The sequence below is a fragment of the Melospiza melodia genome, chromosome 9 (genome assembly GCF_035770615.1).
Source record: "Melospiza melodia melodia isolate bMelMel2 chromosome 9, bMelMel2.pri, whole genome shotgun sequence".
NCBI lineage: Eukaryota > Metazoa > Chordata > Aves > Passeriformes > Passerellidae > Melospiza > Melospiza melodia.
The window spans coordinates 19,208,262-19,232,484 of NC_086202.1; the positions used below are offsets into that span (position 1 = coordinate 19,208,262).

At 43.5% G+C, this 24,223-nt stretch overlaps 1 protein-coding gene across 8 annotated transcripts in view; it reads left to right on the forward strand.

The window, feature by feature from the left end:
* Nucleotides 1-24,223, forward strand: part of PAX2 (paired box 2) — a 98,932-nt gene that overhangs the window by 65,010 nt on the left and 9,699 nt on the right. For 5 of the 8 annotated variants that reach the window (XM_063163653.1, XM_063163651.1, XM_063163654.1 and 2 more), the window contains 4 exons: nt 6,434-6,609; nt 8,431-8,557; nt 19,664-19,873; nt 23,539-23,640. In XM_063163653.1, the coding sequence (XP_063019723.1) occupies nt 6,434-6,609; nt 8,431-8,557; nt 19,664-19,873; nt 23,539-23,640 (615 nt within the window). The remainder of the gene's footprint in view (nt 1-6,433; nt 6,610-8,430; nt 8,558-19,663; nt 19,874-23,538; nt 23,641-24,223) is intronic. The other 3 variants (XM_063163655.1, XM_063163656.1, XM_063163657.1) reach the window with 1 other exon arrangement.

Sequence of the window (24,223 nt, forward strand, 5' to 3'; positions counted from 1 at the left end):
GGACACATGGACCAGCACAGTACTATCAATTAGCATACTGAAATTCAGGTCTGTGGATTCCCTTGAGGCAAATGGACACAGGAATCTGAACAAGTCTGGAGTTCATGAAGGCTGATGGTCTTCCTTGAGGTGATAATCCTCCAGTATTTATGTCCCACTATCCCTATTTCTGCAGGATACTGTACATAACGTATCTTCTTTCACCATCGCAGCGTACATCCCTGATAACCTTCCTTCTCTGTGCATTCCTGAACCTTGCCAGCCCCTTCCATGCTCCATCATCTCTATTCTGCACTCACTTAGGATCCTTCCCATCTGAATTTGAGGTTCATCTTTCTCCCCACCAGTTATTACAATCAAAGCACTCAGAATTCTTGCAACACTACTACATGCTAAAACATAGAAGTGACCCATCTAGAGATGACATCTTTTGCACTGTCTAAAAGACCACAAAAATTCTCCTGGAAGGAAATGTAACCCAAAATTTACAGCCTTCCTTTTCCAAACCTCTAACTAGTGGGGCGAGAAAGGCAAAAAGATCACCAGGTAAGGACTGCCAGTCTTTGCGCTTATCCTTACTGGGGGGAGTACAGTATTAGTTTAATAATTACTGAGGATGCAAACAGTGTCTCTAGAAACATTGTGACAGCTAGACTGGATGAGCTTGTGTGGATCAGGACATCAGTACTAGACAATCCTGGCCATCTGAAAATGTGTGACCCACTACCTCAGGACAAGGTCCTTGTCCTTTGCCTCTCTCTTGGTTGGGGTCAGTTCAGACGCAGATGCAGGATGTGTGCTGTTCCCAGGGGGGGCTTGAGACCCGGGTCTGAAGGCCAGGTCTGCTGGTGCTGGGGTCCTTCGTGTTGCACTGAAGGCAGCACGAGGGCCTGCGCAGGGCTGGCTGCCCTGAATGACAAGCACTGGCTATCGATCGCGTTCTGAACTCGGCCCAGCCGATAGAAGGTAATTAATGACTCCATTTGCCTCAGTACCGAGGAGAACAATTGAGTTTGAAACTGCAACAACTGGCAGTGTGGGGAAAGGCCCCCCGGGATGGACAGGAAAGCTGCCTGACAGGTCCAGGCTGCATGGGGACAAGGGAACACATCAGAGGGGGAAAAAAGAGAAGAGAAATCGGAAAAAGGGACAGAGCAGTCTTAACACAAAAGTGTGATTTGGGAAGGGGCAGCACATGTATCCACAAATGCTCAGGGAGTAGGAGAGGGCTGCTCTGAGTTCAGCACCCCAGCAGGGATGGCGCAGGCAGGCTGCAAGAGAAGACAGGGTCGCCTTGCTGGTGCAGAGGGACAGCATTGCAGCTGCCAGCTCAGCACCACTGCATCAGACAGTTGTGCTTCCCTCAGAGCCTTTGACAATTAGATGGGTTCTGCTGTGTCACCTGGCTGGCAGTTCTCATGCCAGTCACATTCGCTTTTGTTATGACTGCGATTTTTATTGGTAGAGTTGCAAGGGCCCAGCTGAAATCAAGCCCCCGTGGCACTGCAGGCAGACATCATAGGAATGGTAACAGCCCCTTCCCTAAAAGACAGCAGTATCTCCATGTTTGTGTGGTAGCTACACAGCTTCTCATGACCTTCCTAGATGTTTCTGTGCCACAAAGATCTTCCTATGTCAGCAATACTTCTGAGTTATTTGTTGAGATGGTCCTGTCCCACCCTGAGCAAGAGTTCTGTCTGTCACATGTAGCCAGGGAAGTAATGAATTATGCTACTTTGCGCTACTTGTCCATTTTGGTGTTTTTGTGGCTTCCAGACCTGAGAATGTCTCTTTGTTTTGGAATTATTTAACAGGCATATTCCCTGTGTCAGATGTAGTCAAGGTTGTTCTGTTGTTCTTTGGCACAGCATTTCCTTGTTATCTGTCAGAATAGCTCTGTGACACCCATGGAGCATTTCTGTGTTTTGTGTTGAGGGTTTACACTGAACATTCACTGTGTGCACTCCCTTGGCTGTCCCTTGGAGGAGAGATATTTCCTGTCACATGTGCAAGGCCTGATCACACTGACAGCAATGTGTGCCTTTGTGAGGGACAGAGTGATTGAGGCCATGGTTTGCCTCTCAAGCAGTTTGTTAAGATTCTTATGATTTAAAAGAGAGGTTTTCCTTCCACTAAAAGGGAACTGGGAAAGGTGATGATGCTGATTCCTGATTGGGTGCAGTTACCACAGTTACCCACGTGGCATCCTCAGACTCATCCCACAGCTGAAATCTTCCTTTACTCCTTTGAACAGGACCCCTTCCAATATCTGCTTTCTTGGCAAATACCTGTCCTATAAGCTTTTAGCACTGTTCTTCATCAGCTGAAGTGACTGTTGCCCAGCACAGTGCGATTCCTCCTAGGATCTGACAGACTTTCCCAAATCAGATTTTCTCCACAAGCCCTTTCTTCACTAGCACCCTCAGCCCTCTGATGGACTCCATCTCTTCTCCAAAGTCCTTTCTGGTCTTTTCTGCCACCTTCGCTCATACCCACATGGCTGTCAGCTCTTATACTTTGTATATTACACTATTTGAAGCTTCTCCTGACAGTCCAGCTTACAGAGTCATACCCTTAGATGAGAATTCAACTTTGATCTAAAATCAGATATAAGTGTCTGGCCCTTGCAGTTTCAGAGAAAAAATGAAAACACATCCTCTGTAGGTTTTGACACCAGAAGACAAACACAGGGGACTTACAATCATTTGGTTTTGAAGAAAATAACATTTTCTTCAATAACAGATCTGTGACTGTGAATGTCTCAGCTTTAGCAACACAAGCCATACAAACCTGTCTTTCAGGATCACCTCTGTGAAACCTCTGCTTCAAAAGTAAAATATATATGCACAATTCATATAATTGCTCTGTGAAGTTTGGGATTCATGCATTCTACCATTACTAAGCCAAATCCTACTGCAAGCTGTTTAGACAAGATCGGCATCGAGGTACCCTGCAGGCCTCTGTCAAAGTTTCCTTGCTTTTGCAGATTTTAAAGCATAGGCTAGGGCAGAGTGGCCCATCCCCCTCCTTCATCCCTCTCCCCTCCAGGAATTTCAACCTAAACTAAAGCATTGTCTTTTGCCTTACAACTTTTGTACCCCTCTCTATCCATTTGCTTGCTTTGATCAATCTTATCTCTTATTTAACCCTAATCTTTACCCTTCTCCTTTCTTCATCCTTCTCTTTCATTTCCTGTAGACTGTACAGATGCTCTCTCATCAGCTGGTCCTGGGTTTCCCAAATACACATACACGCTTATGTGTGCACATGCACACGCACACACTCTGACATAAATAAATAAATAAATAGAAAGGTCAGTGAGCAGAGCAGCAATAACCCCTAAAACAGTACTATCAGAGGGACATGATTGATCAATTGAATTCCATAGCGGCTCAAAAATGTGGGATTAAGTAGTGTATTATACGCACAATGAGTTGAGGCATGATGTTCATTTCAAGTTCATTTCGCCAGCCCTCTGCCACCAGATCAGGCAATCAATAGGGGCAGCAGATATCATATATCACCTCTCTCCGTGCTAGGCAGAGAGCACCATAATCTCCCGCAAATTTAGAGTGACAGATTTGTCAAGATCTGAAGGGCCCCTGAATAAATGAAGGAAAAGAGACTCTTACAGCAACTCAGGAAAGCTGTGATTTCAGCTTCTTCACACAAAGGCATGGCCTGTGCACACACAGGAGACACATGTGCACAGGGCTCTGAAGGCAGACAGAATTGCAAATAGCTGTGCATGTGTGCACAAATCTGTGCAACCACTCAGGGCAACTCACTAAGGGTAAAATCTAGTTTAATGACAATCAGTGAAAGTTTTACTGTGCATTAGGCCACTCACACCAAACACCATGTGGAGTTTAAGGCTGCCATCCTTGAAAATCAGGTATAACCAAAACCAGCAGCCACAGACAAATGCCTGGTCAGGTATGTACTGTGATGCAGAATCTAAAGAATAACAGAATAATTATCTACTGCAAAAATACCCATGTGTATTAGTATCATGGTGTGTACAATCATACACACTGACTGACACGTGGAAAAATCCTCAAAGACAAACAGCTTCACAGGCTGCAGACAGGTTCAGGCTGATACAGAAACATTTTTTTCCTGAGTCTGGACTCAGGAGTTCTGTTCTTGTGTTGCTAGCTTTCTGCAGGGAAGACCAGAGTTCTAGTCCTCTTGAAATTCAGCACCTGCAGAAACAGCCCAGTGTCATATAAAACATGAAAACTGTACTGACCCACACAGTGTGCAGTCCACCAAGCCTAATCCTTGCTTTGTTTTCTTAGTCAAATCTGTCATGAACTCCAGATTTCAGGAAATTTATAACTTTCTCTCGGGCATATAAGCCTGGGGAGAGGAGAAAACTCCAGGGATCAGTGCCAGTAAACAGCCTTGCTCTGGCTTGGGGTGGAAAAGAAAGAGAGAAGAGGCTGCTTGAGGGAAGGCTGCTGGCAGGGACAAATCAATATGTAATATTTTCTATGGTCTTGTGAGTGGTACTGTACTACGCTACTGTATATAATGTACTATTGATTATATCATATCGTATAATCACCTATAAACGGATATATCTCATAGCCAGAAGGCAGCAGGTTCAGTCATAACTCTGGGCCACCAGTTGGGCATTAACTGTGCCAGGAAAATACCATCCTGGCACTATCCATGAGCTAAAGGAGGAAGCAGCAGAATGGTATTGTTCTGGATGCTGCACAGTGAATGTCACTCCAGGCTCCTGGAAGCATCAAGTGTCCATGAGCACCTCATGATTGCATGGAGGAAGGAAAAGGTCTATACAGAACCCTGGACCAATTTCCTGACAGCAGATTTCTGAGATTCACTCACTGGAGGCCACCAAGAAAGGCTTAAGTATGAGGCATATTAGTGAAAAACCAGGAAGATAATTGTAGCACAAGAGGGAGAACCTGATCTTAGGTTAGTCAGGGTGATAAGGCAGGCAGACTTGTGTCTGATGAAGCACAGTAGGTAAGGATTCAGCATGGAGAGTATGGAGGTGTATCAGCATGGATGAAGGAGGGATTATTGCCAAAGTTAGGTGGAGATGTGACAGCAGAAAGATACTCAGCACAGTTGGAGGATATTATAATGAGCAGACTTGCCTTAGATGAGATGAGGGATTATGACAGAGGAAGATTCACTTCAGCTGGGACAGGAGGTTATAACAGACAGACTCACCTTGGATATGACAGATGCTAATAGCAGGAGACTTACTCTAGATAAAAAGGGGTTATAACAGAGAAAAATGCACCTCATTTGAGTTGGGGGATAACAGAGGGAAAAAACCAAACCAAACCCAGATAGGTGATCAGATGGTTTACCATAGGAAAAGAATCACTCTGGATGGGGCAGGGCATTTATAATGGATTCACAGCAGAGGGGATGAGTGAGCTGTAAGGGATGTAGGATGGCACAACAGAAAGACAGACACCCTGGAGCATGGCAGAAGGCGCTGCTGTGAGATTGGACTGTGTCAGAGGGCTGTTGTAGAGACAGAGATGCACTTCCAGGGAAGCTTCTACCAGAATCCAGCTATATTCCTAGTAAGAACAAAGTAGTACAAGGAAGGCTGAATCCCTCTGAGCAGGTGGGAATTTTGTAATTCCCACCTAGGTTTTGTAATACAATAATTCATTTTGGGTAAGAAGGGAGACTGGCAGAGACAAAGATTCATCTCATTTTGGAGGGAGTTTTATAACAGAAATATGGGTCATGATAAATCACAAGCTACACATAGGTGAATGGGACAGAAACCAACATATGTTGGATGGGATAGCTGCCCCGCAGGGAGAGATTTATCTCTGGTGAAACATGGAGTCAGAAACCAGATTTCCCTGTTATCTAAGGGGAGTGAAAGGATATGATCAGATGAAATTAGAACAGTGATAGCAGCTCATAGGACTGGGGAGCTACAACAGAGACTGGCTCCCCTCCAAACTGCAAGAGAGCCTTTTTCCCATTGCAGGCTCCCCCAGTCCTCTCCACTACAGCCCATCCTCAGCACTCTTGTTTCTCTGTGAACTGCCTCTCCAGTGGTCTTCTAGCGATGCTAATCGCTGTGCTTTGCTCCCATTTTATGCTCGGCAGTGGAGATTTGGCAATTTTTAACACTAAAAATCAGCGGAACCGAAACTCATCTCTGAGCTAAGCGCCATTCTCCACAGCCTCACTCATCCTGGGCAGGAGAATCCCACAGAACCAACTGGAGCAGCCTGGCCACTCCATCAGAGAGAAGGGGGCTCCTCTTGGACCCCTGCAGCCTCCTCCTCCCTCAGGAGTGGCTCAGCTACCTGGGTGGAGGCACAGAGCCTCCCTCTTTCCTGCTCTGTTCTTGTCCTGCATCAATTACCCATCCAAGCCAGGGTGGTGCTAACTCCCTGTTTTCTCTGTCTGTGCCCTGCAGATGTATCCGAGGGCTCAGTTCCCAATGGAGATTCCCAGAGCAGCGTGGACAGTTTGCGGAAGCACCTTCGTGGCGACACTTTCACCCAGCAGCAGCTGGAAGCTTTAGATCGAGTTTTTGAGCGTCCTTCTTACCCTGACGTCTTTCAAACATCAGAGCACATCAAATCTGAGCAGGTGAGGGCCTGGCCTGGTAATGGGAACCCACAGGCACTGTGAGGATGATGGCAGGGAGATTCCCCCACCAAAATCCCTCTCCTCCTCTCTGTCTCTTGTTCTCATGCTGACCTGTTATTGCACATACCTTTTACAGCCCTGTCTATTCATAACTGTATCACTGTGATTATACACAAGCTTTACCTCCTCTGGTAAACTTGCCATAAATGTGCACACTGTGCTCTCCCTACATCCCCATGACCACTTTTCCCTCTGCACACAGACCTGTCTGTAGCTTGCCATGAACATGCCTACCCCCCATCTATGTTCACTGGCAGACAGCACTGCATAGAAACTCCTGCGCCCTGAGATCACACTGGTGACCAGCGAGCCACAGGGTTGGGTTTAAATGGATCATTTTCCTTCATGGCCCAAAGCTGACACTCGACTCCTATCTCCAACATAGTTTTCCACACTTCTGCAGCTCTGCCCACCTTTTCTTTACTCCCCCGCTCTCCCAGCCTTTTATCCCAAAAGCTGTTTGTCTTAATAAAATGAAAATCAAAAGTCTTTTTAAACCGCCCCAAGCCATAAACCAACAAAGGAAGAGAAGGAGAGGTTGGCTGTGGACTCCCTTCATCCCAGAGTCCCTGGGTTTATTACAATGAATAACCTTTATTTACTTTCATTAGACTATTAAGCACCAGCACAGTCATTTTTCCCCCTGAAACTCTGAGCAGGGCCCATAAAGCAAATCCAAAGCCTAATTGAGTTCATTTTAATTTCTCTCCGATCACAGCGAATTACTCTGGTGATAAATCAGGGGGCAGGCTCACCCCCAGTAGAAGGCCTAATTTGCAGCTAATTACAAAACTGATTTCTACAGGAAGATCAATACAAGAAGGAATTGGAAATGACTAGGCAGTCCTAGCCAAGCAGGGACAGGGGCGGGGAGGGGGCAGCATGCGTTGAACCTGCTGGAGGAGGGGAAGATGTGGGGAGGGGGCTGGGGAAGTGCATGGAAAAAAACAGAGGAGAAAGAGCAGAAAATCAGTTTTAATTTAACGTAATATTAATCAGAGCAACTTTTCCTGCTGTTTTGTAGCCTTCCTGGTTTCTCCAGCTCCTGCGTCTGGTCTGGAGGCTGCCACAATAAAAAGGCAATTACCAGAGGCTTTCGGACAGGACACCCTTTCAGATTCAATGGCTCTCCCCCTCCCACCCTTCTGTTAGCCATGTGGCTCCCCCCTCCCCAATTTCATACCCCAATGCACAGAGTGACAGAGGCAGGGGATGAGGCTTCTTTGTTTTTAAAAAGCTAGGACAGAGGTAACAGCGGAGGGGAGAAAGGCGACCCAGGCAGAGACCCTGGTGACAGTGCGCCAACACTGGCTGTTTCCTACAGCCCGCCTGTCCTAGTCATGTCATTATAGTCCTATGCCCCAGCTGTCCTTGTCACCAGGGCAAACACCTCCCACCTCCACTCAGCCAAGAGGAGGGGATGTGGATTTCCCCTTTCTTTTCCCATGGGCTGGCACAGACAGCCATCCCCATCCCCACAGCATCAAATGAGGGCTCAGCCATACCACAGATAACAGGCCAGATCCCTCACCTCTCTTCCCCTTCACAGCATCAAGCAGGCAGGTGGGATAGTTCATCCTAGGATACCCCCTCCTCATCCCCCTCAACCTTCTTGTCACTTTATCTTCTCCATTTCCTCCTCCTCCTCCTCTTCCATCTGTGCAAGGGTTTGCATCTCTCCTCTTCCTCCTCCCCATCTGTGCACCCTTCCCTTTCTCCCATCACATCAATAGCAAGCTGTCTTTCTCCTCTCTTCCCCAGGGTAATGAGTACTCCCTCCCAGCTCTGACCCCTGGTCTCGATGAAGTCAAATCAAGTCTATCCACCTCTGCTAACCCAGACCTGGGGACAAATGTGTCAGGACCCCAGACGTACCCTGTGGTGACCGGTAAGCTGCCTGACCAAACAGCAGAACCAAGCTTTTTATTTATTTCCCTCATCACCATTAGCTTCTGCTTTTTCTGCTAATGCAAGATACCCCTCTGTGGCAAACAAGGAAAGAGACAGAAAGATTGTGGAGAACATAAGGGTTCAATAGAAGTTTGAAATTCAGAGTGTTGGCAGTTTTGAGTACACTTAGATGTGTCCAGGTGTGACTCAAAAATAGGCAAACCCAGATGTGAATCACAAACTTGTGTGCCCAGATGGGGCTTAAGGTTGGGATGTTGGTGGAGAACAAATATGTCCAAATACACACTGATTTTTTTCCTTTGTATCTAAGAACAATGGGGTCATGGCTTACCCATGATCTTCACTTGGCTTTCTTTTGGAGAAATAATAGTTTTATTCAGCCCTGGCATTTGGAAGGGGCATTTGCAAATTAAAAACTGAGATCTGATGAACTGCAACTGCTAAACTTCCTCCTCCTTAAGTCCATGAGTCTCTTAGGAAAGCTGGCAAAAATATTTGTTCACAGCCTTTCCTCATGTGTGGGCACCTTAAACTCAAGTGTGTCTGGGAGAGTAGAAACTGTGAGCAAGCACATGAAAGCAGACAAATTGGGATGCAGAGAAATAGGAGCAACCCCTTTAGCAGATGCTTCACTGAAACTTCCTTTTTGCTGGTAGCACATGCAGAACCTGAGCGGCACAGTTTGGCCTGAGGCCACGGGTCACTCCCACACTGTCCTGATACTGGTGTAGGCTCCCTGTTCTGCGTGTGTCTAGAGCCGTAAGGAAATATTCTGGTGTCACAACCCTTCTTCTCAAGGCCTTGGTTGCCATTGGTGGCTGCCTCTCCTTTTCCTTTTACAGCTACCACACTTGCACATCTCCTCCTGGGTAGATAAAGTAGCTGCAAGGCTCAAGTGACTTGCCCCTGTTTGGAATATTCCCCTTTCTCGACAACTTTTGTAGCCCCTGTAGAAACCTCGTGGCAGAAGATGAGAAACAACTCATGACAAAGGTCTAAGTCCTGTTAGTAAGGGAAGAAGCTTCTTGTCCCTTGACAAAAAAGGTGTCCTCTGATGGCACAGAATCAAGAGCATTGGAGTATGTATCTCTAATTTTTTCTTGCAGAAGCCCCAGCTAATAGCTCCTGATGTCAGGGCAGCTCATGGCTGAGGCAGGCAGTCATTGCTTGTTCAGCAAACGTTGAGCAAAGGCATATTGTTGTATGCAACTTTTGGCTACCAAGAACTTTGGGATCAGGCAGGATTAGTAACAGTTAACTCAAACACAGAGGACATCCAGCATGTCTGCAAAATCTCATGGAGAGTATGGGAGATGAACTATATTATTCAGGAAATGTCTGGAAAGTATGACATCCCAGACCTTTTTCATGGCTTTTACAGCTATCAGGCTTGATTCAGAATCCTTGTAGACATGCAGTTTCTTAGCCAACCCGAAAAAAATGGCTTAGCTGTGGCAAAAGTGTTCTACCTTTCTTTGTATTTGCAAAACTCAGCTGTCATTCATCTACTGTTTAGCAGATTCACATCTCTTACAGGAAATATCTTCTTGTCTTTGAGGGGCAAAGCCAGTAGCAAAGCAAGGCAAATCCCCACAGCTAAATGTAAAGGTGATGTGTCTACAATCAGTTTAAGATTCAAAGAAGCCATGAAAATAGTTCTTTTTAGTCCTTTTGCCTAAGTGAAGATGGTGCATTCTAGCTTGTCAATGTGAGAGGAGGCTTCCTGAAGGCTGGGACACTAAACAAACCTCAGACATGACTCTCACAAGGGCACAGCATGAGGCAGATTTGGTCTCACAGAAGAGACTGTAGGCTGAGGAAAAAAATTTTCTTCATGTCCCTCCCACCCTGTGCTACCCCTACTCTGTTCCCTGCCACACTCTCAGCTCAGCTTGAGAACATCCCCATCTGATCCATCTGGATCCAAGAGTGAGAAAAGTTCATTTCAGACCCAGCTTGACATTCCCAGGTGGCAACTTAGCACTAACATCTCAATCTGTATGCGACATTTCAATCAGTGCAGAGTAACAAAAGCAGAACTATTAGCACTGGGAGCTGTTCACTGGTGGTAATGATGGAGAAACTCAGAAACTGGAAATGAAGAGGGGAAGAAAAAGCCCCTCAACAACCTGAAAGGCATCAAGGGAAGAGGGGTGGAGATTTTTTCCTGTACACTTAGGCCAGGATCCAATGTTTGGATTAATGGTGCCATTACCCAAGAAAGGACTTCGGATAATGCTCATTCTTAAAATGTTTTTGCTGGCAATTAAATGGTTGCAGGTATTGATCTTCATTGATCTGATGTTCTCAATCTGCATAATCTATTAAAGATGAATGATTCATGATATGTTTGCTATGGGGCTGGGCAATGCTTTCAGGAAGGAGCAGAGATGTGAGGAACTCAGTCCTGCCTCCTGATCTACGCCAGCTAGAAAATTAAGGAAGAGGCATGCAGATTTCTTTGGTGTCACCCAGCTCCTGATCCCAGGAAGGGATATTGGAGTAATAATGAATTTTTTTTGCTGGGTGCCTCTTTTGCTGCTATGGTATCATCCTTGAAATGCCTCACAAAATGTCCAGGGCAGTCTGTGAATTCAGGTGATACCTGACACCTGAACTCACGTTTTCACATTATGAAACAAACCTACCCATTCAGGGTACAAATTCTGTGTGGAGTCACTTCACAATGTGAGATTTAGAGCTTCAGTCTGCAGGCAAGTCTCCCCAGCTTAGTCTTCCCAAACAGAAAAACATAGTACTAGGTCTTTCCACACCATAGCTGTATGATACCAGATCGTACAGTCTTCAGAAGGTCTTCCTTTCTGAAGACTTCAGAGAAAGTCCTTCTTTCTGGCTCATGACTAACTGTCCTCAGCAAGCTCTTTCAGTTCACACCATTCTGAGACCGCACCCCTCCAAAAGGCATCAAACCCTCAACAATCTGTAGCTACCTAAAATCTTGAAATGCAGTGAGACAGTTAAGGAATGGTGTTGCTGAAGTCCCTTTATCTGTCTGGGAGCTTCTTGGAACTGAAGAGCTGGAAATGCTGCAAAACAGGCAGCCACCTCTTCAACTGGCCAGAAGGCCCTCCCCAAAGCCCTGGGTATCTGTTCAAAGACACAGCTTAGCACCACAGCTGTGTACAGCCCAGCCTTGCCTAGTACTGCCAATATCAAACACTCCCTTTCAGACAATTATTCTATTAACACATCTTAGATGGCTCATTTATTACTCAAATCTCTGAAAGCAAGTAAACAAAACCATTTTTTTACTATGGAGCAAACAGGTCATCGTTATCTCTCCCTGTTAAGTATGTTCAAGGAATGTCCATGAATGAGTTGTCACTTAGTGACTTGCTGGACACTAGGCTAGGAAACCTACCCTGCTGTCCTTCATATGGAACAGACAATGCAGAAATTTTCAATTGCATTGTGAACATTCAGAGAGAGAAAAAAGTTCATGGATTTTACCTTCCTCCAGACCTCCCCTCTCTGGCATACAATCAGGGTTTTTTCAGTTTATTTTTTAATTCAGACATGAATGTATGCAAAAAATGTTGGAATTACTGACAAAAAAGGATTCTTGCTATACCTGAAAGACATAAAGTAGTATTCAAACAGAATCTGATTTTCAGGAAAGCAGTGATGCTAATCATGGGGAAATCACTGGCTAGACAGTTGGAAAGATTTTCTGAAATGCTCAACAATCCTTCGAGAACTTTAGCCTCCCGCAGATGTTATTTCCTTAATTTCAGATTAGCAAGTGAACCAAAGAGAATTTTGTTCAGTTCAATATCTGGTCATTTAAAATGAAGAAACAAACTCAGATTTGAAAAAGCAGGAATATTTGTTTTCCTCAAAGTAAGTGAATTAGAGTTGGTAGGAAAGAATGAAATCTATTATTTTTAAAATATGGTTCTTAAACCAATCCAAATTCCTCCTTATAGCTATCCTTCCCTCCAGTTAATAAATAATTTTTAATGCAAAACCTGCTTAGAAAAGCTTACTTTTTCTGTTCTAATGTATTTAGGAAGTCAGGGAACTTATGGTCATTTTATTTAATTAGCATGAATAATTACAAATACTGTTTTTAATTTAATTCTAATTTCCATCCAAATATAACTTGACACAGATAACAAGTAAAAAGTTAATTATCTAATAAAATAATAATATGGACTCATCGTTCACTATTTTGCCATGTAATAATATGTGAAGACAAATTATATTAAACAACATAATTGCTTAAATAAATGTGCACATGATGTAGTTCATCTACTTAGCAAAAACTGAAATAACTATGTTTAGGGTGAATTTTGTATTTGTCAAAATATTTGTTACCTCCCATAAAATTCAAGCTTGTAGCGAACAGCCTCACAGTGGAAATGTAAAACAAGTTGATGCAATTTGCTATTTTAAATAATGACTAAAATTGACCATTACATTCAGTGGCACTTATAACGTTACAGTGAGAGGGGAAGTATTTTCTTCTCCTTTTCTTTGTTTGTACTGGTGAAAAATTCCTGCCTTACTCCAGTCCACTTTAGCCTCTGATACCAGCAAGCAATGGTCCTGGTCAGGACTTGACTCGTCTGACTTAAATAACCTGCACAGCAAACTGCTGGGGAGCCCAGGTTGGCTTTGGTGATGGCAGATCCCAGATGCTGACCCCACCCAGCAGCTCAGCAGCCCGGCTGCAGTCAGCTCTGGGTGCTCCAATGCCCTGAAAATGGAATTTGATTATCAATCATACATCTACTACAAGGTTGTTACTACCCTGCCTCACTAAAATGAAGGTAGTACTTTCTGTGAGCAAGACTCTCAAATTGAAGATGAGGAACTGGCCAAAGCAGAAGTCCACAGGACCTCCAAGTTTAATCAGCCATTTCCCTTCTTTAAGAAGAGATAGCATCTTCTTATCTAGTCAAGGAATTTGTAAAAGCAAAAGGTGTTACTATTCTTCTCTGGGACCAAATGGCTGAGAGTGATAGATGGTCAGATGAATGATCCCTGAAACAGACAGGAACAGGGGTGAAGGGGAAGGAATCACATAAACTATTTATATGCATTCAGTGGAATTTTCACTGACAATAACTTTATGATGTTGAAAAAAGCAGCTGGTGGGCTTTAAAGGCATATTCAACTGAAGAACACAGAAATGGATGGGCCTAAAAGAAATAATATCTTTGCTTTCCTTAAATTAGCATTTAAGTGGACAATAGCAGTGAGTGAAAATAATGTCATATAATGACAATAGCAGTGATTTGGCATTCCCAGTCCAATTTTCTTCAGCAAGAGGCAGCATTGCAGGCTGCCACACTCTATGCTGCTGGACAAAAGGGAACTTTTTAGAGAAAATAATTGTATTATATTGTCTTTCCAGCAATTTAAGTTTTGCCTTTTCTTCTCAAGTTAAATGAAGGATCCAATGAGTACGACTTTGATAAAAATTCTTGTGATGTATACATTTGCCCAGTGTAGCAAGACTGTGCTTTATACCTGAGTTAAGCAGACATTAATAACTTTTGGTGCCAGTCAACTGTACTGGATTCAATCAGGCTCACTTTTTGTACAACCAAAATTGTCCACTGCAGTCTTTCAGAGAAATTGAAAGCTTAGAGTAATCTTTGTTCCATTCTTTTAAGTTTACCACTGCTGTGGGCTACCCAGGAAGATCTATCCTATCTTGTGATCAGTAAAATACCATTATGATGGAACCTTGGAGTTACCTATAATGAGGACTGCACGAAAAACTAACAGGTTTTGCATTGCCCAGTATATATTTCAAAAGCATTTTGTTTAAGAGGCAACACTCAAGTCACAAAACAGCAAGGAATAAGCACATGCTACATTTCAAGACAGGTAGAAATTGCCAGATCCAATGGGCTGGGACTCAAGAAAGGCAACAATATAAACTCCACTGAACTTCTCCATTTGTCAAGTCCACAAGTTGCATGCATATCTTTCTCCCCTCCACCCAGGACTTCAAAGCATATCTTTCCTCTTCAGCTCCATCTTTAAACAAATGTACTGAGAGCCACATGAAATAGGCTCCAGTAGAGTTCCCAAGTGATTAGGATTCAAGTAGCTTCAAAGAGTAAGTCCAGATCACAGGTCTACTGGAAGCTCCATGTTTTACTCTATATGAAGGGTATACAATTTTCTCTTCAAAGTAATATACAGAGTTAGCATGTCAGTTTACTTGGAAAGCAGCAGTTGATCAGATCAGACTAGACATAAAATCTAGATTTATAATATTCAGTTAAATGAAAAAAAACAGAAAATACATTACAAAATTTGACGTGGGATGTGATGTCACAACAGCGTTGACTCTTAGGGGAAAGCAGCCCAAGGTTGTTAAGAACATGGGTGAATGTGTGCACAAACAGAAAAAATCTGAACACACAAGGCACACTCTCCAGTCAGTAGGAAGACAAGAAAGGTATAACGAGAAGCAGGTTAATCATAGGACACCTACAAGTTCTTCTAGCAAGGGTCTGTTATGATCAGAGAAGAGAAAAAACACAGGATGGTATTTATTTTATGTCCAGCTTGAAAAATGCTCTCGCAACAGAAAACCTAGGAAACTAAGAATAGGAAAAGTGGTTATTCTGATATGACAGTAAGCAAAAGGAACAGTATGCTGTGTGAGTCCTGTCTGGTCTTTTGTATGGCTTTTGGAATTTGAGGCAAGATCACCACAAGGGAGAAAGTGATGTAACTCCACTGCCTATAGTGTAAACTCACCAGTCTATGAGTTCTGAGGACCCAGTCCCATTCTATTTACCACAATGAAACTCTTCTAAGGAATAGAGAACACAAATACAGAAGAAGACATTTCAGAGGTGGGTACAAGGATAGAATTCAAAACACCTGAGATAAGATTCAGCTTTGGCACAGGGCCCCTACACAAACTTGAGTATTCTTCTCTGGGCTCAGTTCCTCACAGATAAAAGAGTGATCCCTAAGCAATGCTGTAAGGATATGTGTTGTGAAGGGTGGGGCACTGGGGTCATACAAATATTTGGTAGAGACCTCAGGAAAAGACAAAGAACAGGAAACATTGTCAAGATAGTAAGCAGGGTTGAGTGGCTGTGTGAGAGCCATCCTTCACGCATGGATGTGCCATCTTGGTATTCTTTGTGTACTATAAAGAAAAGGAGCACTGGATGCAGATAGCTTATCCTCCAGGAAAATAGCAATGAAAAACAAGCAGCTCATGTAGTCCTGCAACCAACCCCCACCCCACTTCCCTTGCCTTCAGCAGGAGAGAACACGATAAAAGCTGAGATGAGTCTCCATAGGAACCCAAAGCTGTGAATCTTCCTCTCACTCTGTCTGGCCAAAATCCCTTCATTCACAGTAGGAATTTAGGCTAGAGATCACCAGTTCTTGCTCTCCGCCAAAATAACAGAAGAGAGGGCTAGAATGGAATAAAAACAACCATAACTCAGAAAATACAGTCAGAAAGAGAGTAGGTGATTCACAAAATGTTGTCCTCTGCTATGTTTCCAGCTATATCCCCACTCTGATGACTTTCAAGTTTCCCCCACCACGACAGTGGGTGATATTTTTTTTGCCACCTATAAACAAGGATATTGCCTTTTAGAAGAATAAAGGAGATTGGGGCAGGAATATATTTCTGCTGATTTGGAAAGGGATTGCTCATTCCCCTCCACTCTCCTCCCATTTGATTTCAGGTTGGTATTCCAGCCCTAGGAGAAAGATATACCTTGGGATTCACTGAAGGAGCCTTACTAAGAAACATTCCCAGCAAAACATAGACAAGCCAAAATTGCACTCCTCTACAGCTTGCTGGCAGTAGTGGGACTTAGGATAGGCAGAGGCAAGTTCTCCATCACAAATATGAAAGAATTAGAGAATGGAGAAAATCAAAATTGAAAACATAAAAGATGCAGCTGAAGTTTGAGGTGGTTAAAATGAAAAATGAGACTGTGCCATTCACAGGTGGATAGATAGATCAATCAATTGATTTCATATACAGTGACATGCTTTGGAGCTATAATTCACTACTGGGGCAATTATTCCAGCATAGCAGTGGCAGGAGTTATACCAGAGACAGAATTCAGGTGCTTTTAGTCAGTGGAGAGTTGGACAACAAAGGAGTAAAAAATGGTAAATGCCATCCATCAGTAAAGATACATGTGATATAAATTATGTCTGTGCAGTTGCAGAGTGTAGAGGGAAAGATAGATAAATAGACACATATAAGTCAGAGTTTTGGTTGTGCAATCATTCGCTGTCTGACCTTATCCTTGCCTCCTTTCCACTATTAGAGAGAAGAGTGTTTAGCATTATTGTGTTCAAGTCTCTTTGCCATATTACTGTTGACTTCTTTATCCCCCCCACATACTGAGTAAGTGGCAATGGCTCTGGAAGGTGCGAGGAATTTTTCTTCATAAGCCTTGATGTGTTCAAGAGAGGGCTGGGCTCATCTCCGCTGTGACTCTGACAGGGGTTTTAATAGCCTCACAACATTGGGACAAATAGCTCCTGGTCCCTTAACCCTTCCCAGCTTTGCAAGGCAAGGCCTAGCACTGTTATTCCCATTGCAAGGGCTTTACACAGTCTTTCAGGCTGAAATCCTCTCTGTGGTGGCTGGGCAGAGCGGAAATCCAGGGGCTGGATCAGATTGGCCTAATGCTACAGCAGCTTAAGCGGTCTGTTTTACCAGAGATTATGGTTTCACTTACACAGAGCGCCTGAAAAATGCTGCGGTTTAGGAAGGATTATAGCTGAAAATTCCATGCTTTAAAAGAGAAATAAAGCAGGGGAGGGACTAGGAAACCCAACGTGCCTGGGGGCTGTGCAAACAGGATTAACCCCTGCCCATAGCACCTCTTGCTTCTGCCCACCCACGCTTCCATGTCCACCTTATTCTCTGCCCTTTCCTCCTCAGTAGTTCCCCACACCTGCTGTCTCTTGTATAATAAAAAGAGTTGAAATAAGAGTGTGGAAAATGCCCAGGACTGAAGTATCCCCAGTTTATTTACGTATCACTGTCAAATGACTTCCTTGAAAAATATCCCTTTACTCGCAGCCTGTGAAAGCCCAGGGAACTTCTGGGCCTCTGCCTGCAGATAGGTCTAGTCATCCAAATTATCTTGTATCAACATTATTTGGATAAAGGCTTCAAGCACTCCCAGAATGCTGGTGGTGACTCTGCCTCTTTGGTCTGAAAGTAAATCTGTGCATTCTTTGCCTTGCAGAGGACAGAGGATGCAGGAGAAAAATAGCTGAGGGGGGTTCTTGATCTACAGAGACTGGCTCTGGCACATGAAGGCTCACTAGTGGGACAAGTAGGACAATGTATGGTTGTAAGGCAGAAGCTGGGTGCTGATGGGCTGCCTATTCTGGGGACTTTGATTAACTGTAAAAAAAAATCCAGATACTCCAAGTTCCATTCCCCATACCCTCCACAAAAGGTCCTTGGCAAACAGAGCTTTGTACCAAAAAGGGAAAAGAAATGATGATGCTCACTTAGCGTACCAGTGACTTCACTTAGTAAACCAAGTGAGGATGAAGTGTATCCCTCTTGGCCAGGACTGATCCTTCCCAGCTAATTGAAACATGAGCGTATGTCTTTGCTGCAAAGAAATCTTGGTGATGAGAGACCTTTGCTGGCCACCCATGTTAGAAGTACTTGGAGTAGAACACAGATGGCAAACTATCATTTTTGCCAGGAAGCAAATCTTTAGGAAACAAATATCTCAGGGTAAACAGCATTCGCAGAGAGAAATTGCCCAGCCCTTTATTGTCTAGGTGAGCACTACAGCCTCACAACAAGGTGCCTAAAGTTAATTAAGCCAGTTCTACATTAATGAAGTCAGATTTATGTCCTAATTACATGTCACATTTCTATTTCTCTGTATAAATCAAAACCACCAGAACTAACTTATTTCATAGGCCATTGGCAATAGTTGCCATCACAGCAGAGAGATGGCTTTCATTTATTAGCTTGAAGTTGATGACCTGAGGATGGATGGTTTGGTAGACAATTTGGATTGGATCTGATTCACATCATCCATGCTTTGCTTTCAGGTGTCCAAATACAGGACTCTATTACTGCTGACCCAACAGCAGTGGGTGTTCTGGAGTACCCATGCTTTAGGTCACAGAGTTCTTCAATTCCCAAACATCCTACTTGGCAGCCAAGTTAGGAACAGTGACAAAGCTCAATCGATCAGAAATGGAGGCCCAATGAAAACAACAATGAAAATTAGATCTTTTACAAGTCCCCTACATTTCCTCTCTTCCATTACGTCTCTCTGTCAAGGTATCTATCTGGCAAAACTACACTCTGGGAACAATCAGAGTCAGTCTTGACTGTTATTATGGTTAAATCTCCAAAATGTGCCACTGTGAACAAGATCAATTGATTGATCCATCTGTCCATCCACCTATTAATTGCACAGTCCCATTTGTATTTTAACCTCAAACTCCAGCTATACCATTTTTGTCAAGCTTTTATGAAATTTGGGTAGAGCAGCTTTGGCCATTACACCCAGCAATCTGTTTAATAGATGCTTATAGCAAGGCTACTCTCCTGAGGAAGGTTACCTTGGGTTTGAAGAGAAAAAGTGGTGCAATTCCTTGGGCCCAAACTGTGTAAGCGTAGCATCTTCATATGCCTTTGGCCAGCAAAAAAAAAAGCAGCAGGAAAGGGAGCACAAAAGCTTCAGAGCATTCTTCTTCCCAATCCTATGCTTGTTCCTGTCCTCCCTCTCCTGCATGTTCCCTCCCTCACCTCCTTATCTTCTTGCCTCCCATTCCTCCCCTCTGCCACTGCACTCCATTCCCCTCATCTCCTGCTGCTCTGCAGAGGCATTCCTGCAGTCTGAGCCTAGCCCCCAGGCATATTTACTGCTGTTGTCTCAGCACTGGCTCCTCTGCTCTACTCCTAGCCTTTTTATTTTTATTTTTGTTTTAAAATTAATTTCCCTGTAGATTTTAACCACTCCATTTTCATTTACCCATTTTGTTCTTCCTCTCCTCCCTTCCCCACCCTCCTCTTCCTTCCCCTGTTCCCTTTGTCTGTCTGTGTCCATCCCTTACCCTACCACAGAAAACCTCTCCTCTCCCCTCAGTATAAAGCAAGAGCCTCATGGAGCCTCTCTCACCCCTTTCACCCCCACCACGCCGGTCGGCTCTGGGCAGGCTGATCTTCAGCCCTTCCACATGGCCCTTTCAGACGATGCGTCCACGCCTTGCTACAGTGCCTTCCTTCATCATGGTGCCCACTTTGGGCAGTCCAGCAGCCAGCCTCTGATAGCAGGTAACCGGCCTTGGCCACAAACTGAGCGGGGATGCTGTAGGCAAGGGGTTCAGTTTCGTCTGATGGGGAGACAAGTAAATGCTGCAAGCTCTTTGAGTGCAAGTGGGAACCAGAGCAACCATGTTCCAGGTCTGCATCTGCAGTGTATGTTCTCAGCTCCATGAAAAATCAAAAAGTTTTCATGGCTGTCCTTCTTTTTAAAATAAAATGGGAAAAGAAGCTGTAACTACCTAGAAGTGACTGGGTGTCCCAATTGGATTGTGTTTGGGACTTAGCATAGAAACATTCATACAGCAAAATCCTGTGTTGACTCAATAGCCATGAGCAGGCACGTACTGCAGGCACAATACAGTGTGCTAGCCTGAGGCAGATGACAGCAGTGTAAAGATTCCAGCCAGCTCTAGGCCTGCCTGGGTTGTTCAGCATGGGTTGCAGATACTAAGTCAAATAGACACGAGCAGCTGGTGAGCACTGCCATAGCTATGCTGTGAGCAGTGTTTGAGTCACCTGATTTGGGAGTGTCAATGTGAGCTGGCACCCTCACACAGCAGATCAAGCAGTTAAGAAACCCAGCATCATGTCTGAATGTCAAGAGCAGGAAGGATGTGTGAAAGACTGCGTTTTCCAGCCAAAGGAATACAGAGCTGAGGTAGCCTTTAAGGGAAGAGCAGGTGGCCCTTAAGAGAAGAGCAGAAGTGAAGAAATAGGTTGCAAAAGATGGCAGCATTTATGAGCAGCAGGCAGGAGGGAAAGATGAGGAGGAAGGTCAAGTTTCAGGTAGGTACTAAGGGAAACTCCTGAGCAAGGTGACAGAAGCAACATTGCTGCAGAATCTCAGGGGTGACTTGGGTGAAATAGTGGGTATCGTCTTGGGTGACCACTGACTATTTTTCAAACAATGTAATCTGGGCTTTTTCAGGAAAGATAAGAGTAAGTGCAGACCACACTAATACTCAAGAAACATATCTTCTTCCTAACACTCAAGAAACGTGTTTCTTACTTCTGCCTTCTTCATGTTCCTATATTATTTTTCTCTTTTGACTTAATATCCTTCCTTTGTCTTGTCATGTGAGATTTCCATTTCTAAACCTCCATGTAGGAAAACAACAAGTAAGAAGGCTTGTGTTCATAAGACCATCTTGGTCCTCCCTTACTGCAGCCAGTAAGAGCCTCTGAGTTCTGGGCACTTCCTAAGGCAAGAAATGGCTCCAAAGCAGAGATCTATCTGGGGATACTGTTATATATGACCATCTTCTAGCCTAGAAGGCTCTGTGTTTCTTGAGAGGCACATGCCTTAAGACTCTTAGAGGGAATTAGACTTGGAACAAAAATGTTCTAAAGCGCAATGTCACAGTGATTCAAGTGCTGTTCCTCACTCAGAAAGTTCTTGCAGGAAGAAGAATGGCTGCAGTTGGAAGCATGTTATGAGCTAGCTTTGCCATAGCCCTGCAGTACAAAAATTTAATAATCCTGTCTACCTATTTGTAATGAGAGGAGGTTATGGAAGGGGCCTGTTTGTATGTAACAGCATTTGAAGAGTTTCTCTGTGGGAGTCTTACTGATGTTACTGATAAAGTACTTGTTTGTTATCTTCTTTTTCAAGACTGGGATTCTGACAAATGATCACTTCCCAACAAATTTTCCATGCTCAGTTTTGAACATCAACCTCTGTGTGCTCATGTCTGAATAAAAACACAGGGCATATGTGCACACATCAAGTAGCAGAATAAGTGTATATGTGATCCCACCTGAATGAAAGTCAAAATGAATTAATTTTGCCTGCAGCTATATAATGTTATCTCTAACTTTTCAGTGACACTGTTTTCTCACTCATCACTTGTTATTTCTCAGGTTAGTCAATAAATGAAACTAAAAGCACAAGATTTTTAAGCATAAAAGTTTCTTGCCTTAAACCAAAGTGAGAAAAATATCTACTAGGTGTTATTCATACAGTTTAACATACAGCAACAAGTCACTAAAGGAATGATGGCGATAAAAGAGTAAAAGAGTGTAGAATATTAATCCCTGATACATTATGTATTTATTTTTATCAGTATTGGGGAGTGGCTGGAAAATGGCTTAGCGGTTGTCTAAGAGGACATAAACTATGTCCTTCAGCCATTGATAGGGAACCTCTTCTGGAAGAAAGAATGAACTTGCATTTCTGTTTTCTTGAGTAAATCACCTCAGTAATCCTTACTCAAAACTGTGAAAGCAATGGCACTGGTTTAGCCTACCTCATCCCAGAGAAACTTCCTCCCTTCAGGTTAATGTTCCATGCTTATTAGTTTTTGCTTTGCCTTGTAACTGTTAATTATTTTTGATTCCCCAGCCAAGGTTCATGCTTGTTCCAGGGCCTGCTTTTATCAGTTATCATTCTGCCGGTAGTAGAGCTAACCAAACACTTCTTCTTTCATTGGCATATCCCAGCATGGTTCCTGTGACTGCAGTGGTGTTAATGGGCTTTACTTAGCCTGTCACTCCTAAAGGTGAATCAGACTCTTGCCAGGAGAGACAAAATTTAACAAAAGAATAACAAATAGCACAAACTTCTTGGTGAGCTATAGTTCACCTAGGGAATGTGAAAGGCTTTTGATGCCTGGAACAGGCTGACATCTCAGTAGGCAGTGTTGGAGGTTGAGCTGTAAATCTCTCAGCAGCTGTGGGGGAAAGATTATCTTAATTTATTTAGCTTTTTGTTTTGTTTTATTTTTCTTTGTTTGTTTTGTTTTGCTTTGGCTTGAAACTCCCAGCAGCTTCTGAGATTATTTTAGTTCATTTAAATGCAATAAGCACTAACAGCAAATGCCCTTCTGGCTGGCCCATTTTCAGGCTAACCAGTCCAAATGAGGAAATGCCTCTGGCATCAACCAAGAAACCCCCAGCTGCACTTTCTAAGAGAGGAAAAATAATCTACAATCATACACCAAATCCACACCCCTCTCTGCTTCTTTGGTGATGAAAAGTTATCACAACTTAAAGTATTATAAACAAAAACACTTGTACCTGCGATAAAAATGAAGTGAGACACAAACTAATTTGCACGATCCTATTATTACATATAGTACACCAACACCTGGAAGGAGTCCAACCATTATTGGTCTACTGTTAAACACTGTGCAAATGTACTAAAAGTGTGCTCTTGCACCAAAGAGTTTGCAGCACAAAAAGAACACAGAGAGGTAAAGTGACTTGCCTAAAACCATATGCAGGTGAATTACAAAGGTGGGAAGAGAAGCACAGAAAACTCTTGGATCACTTCCCAGTGCCTTGCACATTGATCATGCCCTAAAGCAACATCACCACAGTTTTGGAACCGCATCCACTGCATATAGACAGGACCTCAGCTACTCTGGCAATGAATATGCTGCCACTCTCTGTGCAGATCAAGGCCATTTTGATTTAGTTAAAATAGATCCAAAATCAAACCACATTCTTTTGAGCCTCATCAAAGCTAAGTTTTTACATCCATCCTTACAGTGTGAGATCAAAAGTACCCCAATCTTCACCAAAAATTTTCAATGAGCAGACAGAACTCATGTAAGAGAAGGCTGTGCAGCAGTTGCCTATCAAGTCATGTGACAGTGGGACAAGAGATGATACCAAATCAATATTGAAAGATCTTATCTGTATTGATCACCTGTCCTGATTCTCTCCCTTTCCAGGTCGTGATATGGCAAGCACCACCTTGCCTGGCTACCCACCCCATGTTCCCCCAACTGGACAAGGCAGCTACCCAACATCAACTCTTGCAGGAATGGTTCCTGGTAAGTCAGCTGCCAGCCCTCAGTAATGGTGCACACATGTCTGAATGCTTACCAGCATTGTGAGAGCTTTCACAGCTGGCTTGGCTGTTGCTTTGCTGACATGAAGAGCTATTCTTTTCAAAAAGAAACCATCAAGAGCCTATAACCAATGTAGCTAACAACCCTTTTTGTAATGTATCTTTTCCCCCCTAGTAACTGATTCTCTGCTGCTATGGGCAGCTAGCTAGCTATAACCTGTGGCAATTAATTGGTAATTAATTAACCCTAGTATTCATTAACTAATGTAATTATTTTCCAATGACCCATGCAGATTATTATGTACTGCTCATGGCTCAAGATACTCACCTATCCACTAACTAAGGGTGACAACTCACCTTTTGTCTAAATCCATGGCCATCAAGATGAAAATTATCAATGGCAATTTAATACCTGCAGTATTTGAAGACCTACTGTCTATATAGCCTAAACTTACTAAGAACTCAGAAATTATTAACAGCATTTCATGAGAAACTAACTATTCACTCTTAGCAACCAACTACTTAACCACCTCCTGTTTGTAAAATAGTGCCTCCAGTCCAGGAAA